The sequence below is a fragment of the Triticum urartu genome, chromosome 5, assembly GCF_003073215.2.
Source record: "Triticum urartu cultivar G1812 chromosome 5, Tu2.1, whole genome shotgun sequence".
NCBI lineage: Eukaryota > Viridiplantae > Streptophyta > Magnoliopsida > Poales > Poaceae > Triticum > Triticum urartu.
The window spans coordinates 338,254,102-338,264,660 of record NC_053026.1 but is presented as its reverse complement, the minus strand read 5'-3'; the positions used below and the strand labels follow the sequence as shown (position 1 = coordinate 338,264,660).

General features: G+C 41.2%; 1 protein-coding gene across 2 annotated transcripts; it reads left to right on the top strand.

Annotated features, from left to right (window-relative positions):
- The first annotated feature begins 2,699 nt into the window (after window positions 1-2,699).
- On the top strand, window positions 2,700-10,300 carry LOC125508904 (serine/threonine-protein phosphatase 2A 65 kDa regulatory subunit A beta isoform). 2 transcript variants are annotated; one of them, XM_048673704.1, is made up of 13 exons: window positions 2,700-2,900; window positions 4,344-4,760; window positions 5,100-5,346; window positions 6,064-6,176; window positions 6,342-6,421; window positions 6,569-6,710; window positions 6,796-6,876; window positions 7,431-7,535; window positions 8,172-8,354; window positions 9,222-9,314; window positions 9,572-9,711; window positions 9,785-9,851; window positions 9,957-10,300. In XM_048673704.1, the coding sequence occupies exons 2-13, from the start codon at window positions 4,368-4,370 to the stop codon at window positions 10,062-10,064; spliced, it is 1,752 nt and encodes a 583-aa protein (XP_048529661.1). In that variant the 5' UTR covers window positions 2,700-2,900; window positions 4,344-4,367; the 3' UTR covers window positions 10,065-10,300. The 2 variants fall into 2 exon arrangements, with proteins under 2 accessions (XP_048529661.1, XP_048529660.1); XM_048673703.1 differs by having other exon boundaries at window positions 9,945-10,300.
- The last annotated feature ends 259 nt before the right edge of the window (window positions 10,301-10,559 follow it).

Sequence of the window (10,559 nt, the reverse complement as noted above, 5' to 3'; positions counted from 1 at the left end):
GTTAACGAGCTGAAACTGATGATGGGCTGGAAACTGACAAATCTAGAATGAACCTTTGGTGGGCCGATTATGTGTAACTTGTATGGGCCATGCTTGTGAATGGGTCTGACTCAAGTAGGCCGCTAATGGGCTGGCCCACTTACTTTGATAGGCCCGGCCTTTTAATCTGAATGGGCCACTATTGGGCCGAGACACGTGTCGATGTATCATAGGCACGTCTCGTCCATTTGCCGGATGACAACTGTTCGAACGTCGGGCCGTCATGTGGATCTGCCGGTAAATGAGAATTTTACACATGGAAAATCCCCATTGGTCTGGGCTATTAACGGGTTATCTGATCCAAATCGGAACCCGATAGCTTAACAACGACCCGTTACGATGGATGCCACATGTCGGTTACCCTTGACGAAAGCACTTCTATGACGCGCGATTTATCGGCATGGAAGTGGATACTTCCGTGATGATAATTTTGGTAATGTCATGAAACACTTCTACGACAACACATGCATGACTATCTTGATTTTATTATAAAATCGTCATGGATGTACATGCATAACACAAGATGTGACATACTATGACAAATACGTATCATCACGGATGTGTCTTTTTTTTTGTAGTGAATGCTTCACTCGATACAAAAATATTTTGATCATACGATCGAAAATTATGGTTCCATCCCATTCTCACAATAAAAAGATGCTTCCATAGATAAAGAATAATGCTTCCATGCCACCTTAGTATATTGGGCTGCTCAGAAATGTAGCTTCAGTAATAATTATTTTCTTGTATTTGTTTTTTATGAAAGCAAATCCCAACTTATCAGAAAAAGCAGAAAACAAATAGCTCCTAAAAAATATCCTAAATATTAATAATAATTCCAATCACATGGCAGAGAACCATTCTGATGCATCTGTTACATACTAGGAAGCAATCAAGGAAGCAAAGGGCCAAAGTCAGTGAAAGCGATAGACGTATTTAGCGGAAGTTGTTACAAGAAGCAATTAATTGACTAACCAAGCTAACAAATCATGTGTGGGTCATATTGGCAGATAGGACGACTACTATACTTCTCCGGACTAGTCTGATGGGAGATAAGGGATCCGTAGTCTGTTAATTCCGTCACGCACGTACAAACCGTTATTTTTTCTGTCAATTCCCAATCCTCACATCAAGTATTAGGGGTCCCCTAGGAAGAGATCTTGGGTAGTTGGACCTCTTAATTCCCACCCTTCCCTCCTCAATTCCCATATCCCTGAGCCAATCAAAGGGTTTTAATTCTCATGTACCTTAAACTCTCATTTCCAATCTTTAACCCCCCAACCAAACATGTTGAAAGAGAAATCATTATACAAATCTAAATGTGCCATTTGAGGCCAAACTGCATATATTTTTACCTTTACAATTACTTATCTTTTTTAGAACACTAGTTGTACTACCAAGCTAATCACAAACAAATCAAAAAACAACATTAGTTAGCACTGCTATTCTTTACTTCTATCAATCCTTGCAGTCAACATGCATGCACCTTTAATTTCTCCACGACAACATACAACCATCATCATGCCGCATAAAACACCTCTTCTTTCATGGGGTTTTATAACACTAGCTGCATAAATTGGAATGAGAAGAATAGATGCAGAAAAAGGAACTACATTGCACATGCTTGCACCTCATGTACTCGCGAGAATATATAGAATTGGAGCAAACAAATAAGTGCACACAAGAGATAAAACATCAATGAAGATTCCTAATGTCTTGACTAATATGTTGTCCTCCAGCTTGAGAAGTACCTATAAGGAAGGGTCAACATACAAAATCACGAGCCGCTCCAATTTATGACGCACACAACTTCATCTTCAACTTGTTAATGATACATGAACCTCAACGTACCATGTGGTACTGTTGGAGACCATGATGACGTGGTGCACTTGTGACTCGCCAACGTTCTATCATGCACAACGCCTCCTGGAACGCCTTTGACATCGCATGACAGAAGGTAGGAACACGTTAAGAGCAACCGAGGCAAAACAACGAACAAGTGGCGCCCCTCTTGTAAATATGTAACATTAACATCTTTTGTTATTAAATACAATAGGAGCCTCTCCTGTCGTTTCCTCCTAAAAAATAAAAGAATGTCGCAATTGAATGGTGGTACCACACAATCCAACTCTTCCCGTCAGCGAACTTCTTAATCTACCTGGTCCTATTCTTATTCAAAAGGTTGTGCAATCAGGACCGGTTACTCCTACAATTTTGCCGTCGAGACACGTTGGTCTCCGGTTAATGATGTTAGGTCAGTTGAAGGGTAAGGTCGCATGCCGGCGGGATGGTGGCGGCGACAACACACAATAGGGAGGGTGGCAATGGCACCATGGTAGGGCCAAGGTGGTGGCATGCTGGGTGGGAGGGTCTCGATGATCGCGTGGGGGCAGGAGCGTGGCGGCTTCTGCATGCAAGCGAGAGTTGTTGACCTAGCCAGCTCATGGGATCGGGAGGAGAAAAGAAACGAAAGGAGGTAGGAGATATTTTTCATACAAGAGGGTATCGGTCTGCCAAAACAAATTGATGGTGGGAGAGAGATTGCGCCATGGGAGGGGAGGAAAACCGGCTGTGTGTGTGTGGGGAGGGGGGCGTATGAACCTACAAATCCCAACTTTTTCATCATAGTAAAAAATAAATAAATCATTCCACCAGTTTCAGCGAGGCGAGTGCAGAAAAGGTCGTTCCACCACCCGGCCCAGCCCAATCCCGTGTGGTGCCTTTACCTCGTTCTCCGGCTCTCCGTCCCATTCCATCCACCGCGTCCAGACACAATCTTACCGGCGACGCCTCGCGACCTCCTCAGCTCCTCACCCCTTCGCCGCCGCTGCCACCGCGGGGACCCGCTCTGATCCCGTCAGGTGAGATCCCTCGCCCCCATCTGCTCCGTCCCTTCTTCTCCCCGTCGTTAGATCTGCGGTCTGAGCCGGGTCGGCTCGCCCTCGTCGCCCTGGCCCGGCGCATCCGCTCCACTGTCCCGGTCCGGGTGTCGGAAATTAGAATCTGTACGGCGGCCTTCCGGCGTCGATCAAGCTTTTCCTTGTGTATCCGTGGTTCCTCCGCCCAGATCTGCGCCATTTCTGTGGGGTTGCGCTGATCTCGCCCAGATTGGGACGGATCTGGGCAGTCTGTCTGGGTAATTTGGATGTGGGATGATTTTTTTAGACAAGCAGGATGTGGGATGGTTGAGAGAGCTGATACGTTTGTGGCTTGTTGCTTGGATCGTTGTTTTGCCCTAGCTATGCGTCGTGGTTGTACCGCACTCTTTCGTTTCGCTTGGTCTCAGATGGTGCACTCGTACCAGGAAGTTCTAGAAATACACGATTTTTTAGTTATGCTCCCCCCCCCCCCCCCCCCCCCCCCCCCCCCCCCCCCCCCCCCCCCCACACACACACACAAACATGCTGTGCTTACTATGTTGTATGTTTGTTAGAACGGCGACAATTTGAAAGCATCTAATGTAGAAACTGTACCGGATATTATGGAGATTTCTATAGTTTCATACGACTTGCTTTGGTCCACTGGCACAACCAACATAAGCTGTATGTTCTGATCCTTGCTTGTAGATCTGTTGATGGGAAAAGAATGATTGCAACCTTGGGAATGCTGCAAAGATTATGATTGTTTGCCCCTGAAACCATTTGTAGACAATAACTTGCATCTTTCTTTGACACTTGGGGAAAGTCAACAAATAATTTATTAGGAAAACAATGCTTTTGCTGTTTGGGTTGTGTAAAGCATATGCTATTTGAAAGTCAACAAATAACTTGCATCTTTCTTTGACCTCTTAAATTTGTTGTGCTGTATGAGACTTTGATTTCTTTTCCTTCAGTGATCATGTCCAGCACGGCAATGAATCCACATTTACTGATCGTGCAAGTTAAATCAGTCACGTGTTTCAGTGTGCTGCCTTTCTAAACTTTGACCTCTGATATCAATGAAATCTTTGCAGTCATATTAAATAGTGATTGATTTCATGGAAGTGCCCCTGAAATTTTATGCGTCTTCCGTAATTCTCACTTTTGTATTAATATGTTGCTGTGAAACCAATGGTCGTATGTATTGGAGTTGTATGGATGTCTTGAAATTTGTCTATCTTGAAACTATGGTTGTAATAGGTTGACATATCTAAATCCTTTTAAGGGAGGAGATTTGGTTGATCTCTCATTGAAACACCACTCTGCCATTCTCACTTGCTCTTGCCTTTGATCATGCAACATATTTTGTACTACAGGACACATCTGTGTGTGCGCGTACTCAGTTCTAGTGGTCACACTGTCCTAATCTTCTGTCTTGATTTGCAGTTGTAGAAGTAACTGATTAGCCTGATGGCTATGGTCGATGAGCCTCTCTATCCAATTGCCGTGCTGATAGATGAGCTTAAAAATGAAGATATTCAATTGCGCCTGAACTCCATCAGAAGACTTTCCACTATTGCACGGGCACTTGGAGAAGAAAGAACCAGGAAGGAACTGATTCCTTTCCTCAGCGAAAACAATGATGATGAAGATGAGGTGCTTCTTGCAATGGCTGAAGAATTGGGTGTGTTCATTCCTTATGTTGGGGGTGTAGAGCATGCTCATGTTTTGCTCCCACCATTGGAGACATTGTCTACGGTGGAGGAAACTTGTGTCCGAGACAAAGCAGTTGAGTCGTTGTGCCGTATTGGTGCACAGATGAAAGAAAATGACATTGTTGACTATTTCATTGCAGTAGTAAAGGTAATGCATTTATACAGTGAGACATTCAATTGATTGTTGTCAAATATTTGTGGCACTCCTTGACCTCATCATTATATGCCTTCTGTAATATATATGTTTGCATGATATTTCTACTTCTTGCCTTTTAGGTAACTGCGTTTGCATTGTATTCTTCTGTATAGTGACTTGCTCCAACATATGGCTGTTAATTGGAAATACTGCTGTACTCTGTAAAGAAATATAAGACTTTTTAGATATATTTCTTTACAGAGAGAGTACTTAGATAAATGTAGCAATGCAGTTTTATTTTCTGTTGATATCTTTATGCCTGTTCGTTCAACCAGTCTTTACTCTTTTCAGAGGCTAGCGGCTGGTGAGTGGTTTACAGCTCGAGTATCATCCTGTGGTCTTTTCCATATAGCCTATCCAAGTGCCACCGATCCGTTGAAAACAGAACTGAGGACTATTTATGGCCAGTTATGCCAAGATGACATGCCTATGGTCAGAAGGGCAGCTGCATCAAATCTTGGGAAGTTTGCTGCCACTGTTGAACAGAGCCATTTGAAGACAGAAATCATGTCGATCTTTGATGATCTTACCCAAGATGGTACTTTCTTCTACATCTTTGACATACTGTTTAATGAAATAATTCTCTAGTTCAGGCAAATAGTTACCTGTTCAAAAAGTGGAATAGAACACATGTATTGTAGTTTCTGATGTTGCCATCAAACAGTTATTGTGTTCTCTGAATGATTGTGTTTGTAATCATGCGGTCTCCTCATTAATCTGCCGTGGAGATCTTTTATTGATTTGTCAGTGATTGTGCTTACTAGCGTAGTCAGTGATTGTTACATGTAGCTTATCTCTAGCTTTGTTGCAATTAATTTGACATATTTTTTCAAGTACCATTTAGTAGTTTATCTTTTTTGTATGGTGGTAGCGCATGTTCCTAATTTTCCGATTCTGCTTTATTATTGTTAATTTATATAGGGTCTCAAGTAGTCCTGTATGGCAGTGTGGTGTAGTACGGTTAGGTTCCTTGTGATTTGTTATGAATCCTTTAGGACTGAAACCAAAAGTATCCTGCTATATTTTATCTTCTTCATTCTGAACATGATATCAGTCTGCCTATGCTCCAAGATATCAAAATAAACTCTTAAAACTCTGGGACTATTCTTTTATACTTGAATGTACCAAAATATCAATATATGTATGAGCCATAAAACTAGCTCCTGGAACTTTCTTGTCCAACATTTTGTACAATGGTAAACGAGTCGAGAGTTTGAGACATTGATTACATGCTGTTATTGGCCTTCATTTGCAGATCAAGATTCAGTACGTTTATTGGCAGTTGAAGGCTGTGCCGCTCTTGGAAAATTGTTAGAACCCCAAGATTGTGTAGCCCATATCCTTCCAGTCATTGTTAATTTCTCCCAGGTACATTACTGACATAACTAATAGTCTTTGTATGGTATTGTTATATAACTTTGTGATTGCTACAGTTTCATGTTACCCAGAACTGCTTATTTGTTTAACTCTGTTGTTAAGTTCATCATCATGGTTGTGCTGCTACTAACACTTGTTCCATAACTCCTCTGTTAGGATAAATCTTGGCGTGTCCGTTATATGGTTGCAAACCAGTTGTATGAGCTCTGCGAGGCAGTTGGCCCCGAGCCTACAAGGTTAGTGACCTTCTTCATCAATTGTAACATACTTGAATTTTTAATATTTGTGAAGTGTATTTTGATTTCCACGGGCTAGTTGTTATATTACATGTAAATACATATATTTAATCTGATTGGTTGATGTGTTCATATATTTGTTAACAGAGCGGACCTGGTGCCTGCATATGTTCGCCTCCTCCGTGATAATGAGGCTGAAGTGCGGATAGCAGCTGCCGGAAAAGTTACTAAGTTCTGTAGGATATTAAGTCCACAGCTTGCAATTCAGCACATTCTGCCGTGTGTTAAGGTGCGGCCGGGGCAGTTACTGAGAATCATTTGTATTCTGCTGCTGTTATTGTCAATAGACTAACTCTTGCCAATTTCATCTGCAGGAATTGTCATCAGATTCGTCTCAGCATGTTCGCTCAGCTTTGGCTTCAGTCATCATGGGAATGGCCCCTGTCTTGGGGAAGGTGCGAGCAATGATGCATCCATAATTCTTGAATTGCCTTTCAGTTTTGCAAACATGTTTACAGACAAATTAATGCTCTTTTACATTTTAATGAATATCCATCTGGTGGCTCTAGACCTATGAATATATTTTATAAATACCTGTTTCCATTATCATTTTACTCTTGTGACCTGCCGTATGAAAGTAGTATTCGCCGTTTATACTGAAATTTTAGCGAGACATGGCGCATAATCACTTCTTTGAATTGTTGTTATCCTGGATTTCTCAGCATGTCAGCTAGAACAATGCAGATGTTTTTGGTTTGTGTTCCATATGCACTGGTCCATTTGCCAGTTACATGTACATGTTTTGTGACGGTATTTTGCATCCAGTATCCAAAGACTTGTCCTTTATTTACTCTTCTATTGCTAGTTGCTACAAATCAAATCTATTTATTTCGTATATCTGTGTGATACTACTATAATTTGTTGCCAATAGTTTCTGCTCTAAATGCAATTACTATCAACAATCCATCATCGTTGGAAACTGATCAGCTTCATCTTTTGCTTTCTGCAGGATGCTACCATTGAACAACTTCTTCCTATTTTTCTTTCTTTGCTGAAGGATGAATTTCCTGATGTTCGACTGAACATAATCAGCAAGCTTGATCAAGTTAATCAGGTCAGTACTATTTTTGTTTCTTGCTTCTCTTGCAATTAATAGCTGGTTTGTTTGTGAATCTTTGGTACGCTTCCAGCATGATATTCTTTGCTTTACCTCAGTGTAACTGAGATTGATCTTACCACTTTGTTTACCCCAAATACAAGGGACATGTGCAAAAGTTGGCTACTATACAACTGAGATGACTCGGTGTTAACCCACTTGCCCTAGGTCTTTATCTGCAACCCCATGGGTCGTAACACTTTGCACTTCCCAATATAATAAGTTTGCGATAAATACATGTCATCTGGCACCAAAATACGTTTCTGAGCGAAGGTCGTACTACCATTCAAAGCCATTTTTACACCAATTCCCCCTTTCACTCCCCCCACCTCCCTTTGGCTATTGCAATTGCCATTAATCAGTATGGACTAAAGTAACACTCGCCGTTAAATGTATCATGTGGTATAATAAAGATGAGTAATGCCATATTTTGCCTGTATTATGGTGAGTGTAACGTTCTGAGACGACGTACATACGAAAACAGAAGGAGTAGCAGCTATCCCCTTAATCAAGTCTGTTTCTCCTATTGACTGATATTTGCTGTATTTTTCCCTTGGCCATTTCACATTTTCTGATGCTTTTGCAATCTTTCAGGTCATTGGAATTGACTTGCTGTCGCAATCTCTATTGCCGGCTATTGTAGAACTTGCGGAGGATAGGCACTGGAGGGTTCGCCTTGCAATAATTGAGTACATCCCTCTGCTGGCTAGTCAGTTAGGTGTTGGGTTTTTTGATGACAAGCTGGGGGCACTTTGCATGCAATGGTTGGAAGATAAGGTATACACTATTCTGATATCTAAGCACATGTTTGGTTCAAGGTTGATTTTCCCACAGCTAAGGTTAGGCAATGTGTGTATTCCTATAAATGTGGCCAATAAATTAGATTCCAGGAATGGCAAAAGATGGGAAAATTTTGTATTGACACATGGGCCATATGTGACACATGGGCCATATGTATAATAAATTGTGCCAACTAACAAAACACACATCTAAGAAACTGTTGTGCTCCTAAGGTTTTAGGTGTGGCAAAGCCCCTTTGTTTCTTTGATTTTTTTTTGAAATAAACAAAGCAGTACACTGCTGCAATTTTGGCATATGACCTCAAACATTTTGTTCCAGCGTATAGCAGTACATTGCTGCGATTTTGGCATATGACCTCAAACATTTTGTTCCAGCGTATAGCAGTACACTGCTGCGATTTTGGCATATGACCTCAAACATTTTGTTCCAGCGTATAGCAGTACATTGCATGAGGAGCACATGTGATATTTAACAACTTTCACATGTGATTTTCCCCTCATTTACCAGTAATTGACTGAACTTGGTGTTCAGTTTTAGTGAAATTCGATGCACTTTGCCGGTTGGCTTGCATATTTTCTGTAGTCATAAACAAAATGCGGCTTACATCTTTTCTCTGGTTAAGATTGATATACACTCCCTCTGTTCACTATTATATTCTAACTTTATGCTGAATCGGATGTATATAGATACATTTTAGTGTGTTTGTTCACTCATTTCAGTCCGTATGTAGTCCATACCGAAATATCCAAAACATCTTATAATAGTGAACGGAGGGAGTAATAAACAAGAGGCTGTCACTCTACCTATAAATGCAGGAATGGTTAACCAGAGTTTGAATTTCAGGTTTTCTCGATCAGAGAAGCTGCCGCAAACAACTTGAAGCGCCTGGCGGAGGAGTTCGGTCCAGAGTGGGCTATGCAACACATAATTCCGCAGGTTCTTTATGTACTATCTAAACACTAGGCATACTTTAAACATGCACTAAAGCTAGCACACCCGCAGCTAAGCAGGCATCTTGTTGTGGGGTTTCATATTTAAGTCTGAACAGGTTCAATCATTGCTTAGTGAAAAATATTAAAAGTACCTTTTGCATTAATGATGTTTTGATACAGGCTAGAAAATCTGTACTTCTTTTTACTCTGCATACTGGACTAGACCATCTGTCTTGAAAGCTTACATGTTCTATTTTCTAGGTGTTGGAGAAGATAAACAACCCACATTATCTGTATCGCATGACCATCCTGCAAGCTATCTCATTGCTAGCCCCTGTCATGGGTGCAGAAATAACATGCCAAAAGCTGCTCCCTGTCGTCATTAATTCCTCGAAGGACAGGTGAGCGGCAACTAACATAATTGGCAGAACTCAATAGTTTTAGTGCTTTGCTGACATACTTCTGAACTTTCAGAGTGCCGAACATCAAGTTCAATGTTGCGAAAGTTCTGCAGTCGCTTGTACCAATCCTTGATCAATCTGTGAGTTCTTCAGTTTCTTCTGCATGATCCCATTTTTGCAGTATAGTTCGGTTTATGGATTATTGGGGAATATCATGAATACTAACTTTGCAGGTTGCTGAGAAGACTGTGAAGCCATGCCTCGTCGAGCTGAGCGAGGACCCTGATGTGGATGTACGATACTATGCAAACCAGGCCCTTCAGGCATGTGACCAGATCATGATGTCTAGCTAACAAAGCTACTGTCGTCACGTTCTTTAGAAGCTATTCTTAGTCCAGCTTGGAGTACATGTAATTTACCCTTAAGAGTCTGAGAGTTCTTTCTAGCCCAGTAATTTACCTATACTTCCATGCTGATAATGGATGGGCTCTGTTCTCCTTTTGTTGTTATTAATGTTGTATAATTGAGCAACGAGACACGTTGTTTTGATGGTGTGCTTAAATTGATAGTTTGAACTTGATTTCTGTCATTCCATGTGTTGGGTGTGCTTTTACCGAATGCAACCATTGTCCGTTGTTTCTGACTGTACTTTTGTATTTTTAAATTTCTGCTATTATCTTGGAGGTGGATGGAATGCCCATGAATCAACTGGTAACGTGCAAGTACTATTTAATTCAACTTTGTTAATAGCCCATAGTTAAGGTTTCAACAGCTTGACTGTTTTTAGAGCATCTCCAATAGAAAAGATGCAAATTGGAGATGTAAAACAGGAGATGTAAAAATTTACA

Coding starts and splice junctions, on each gene's coding strand:
- LOC125508904 (XM_048673703.1), top strand. CDS start 4,368: ATGGCTATGGTCGATGAGCCTCTCTATCCAATTGCCGTGCTGATAGAT. Junction 6,877..7,430: donor TGGCCCCTGTCTTGGGGAAG/GTGCGAGCAATG, acceptor TGCTTTCTGCAG/GATGCTACCATTGAACAACT. Junction 8,355..9,221: donor TGCAATGGTTGGAAGATAAG/GTATACACTATT, acceptor TTTGAATTTCAG/GTTTTCTCGATCAGAGAAGC.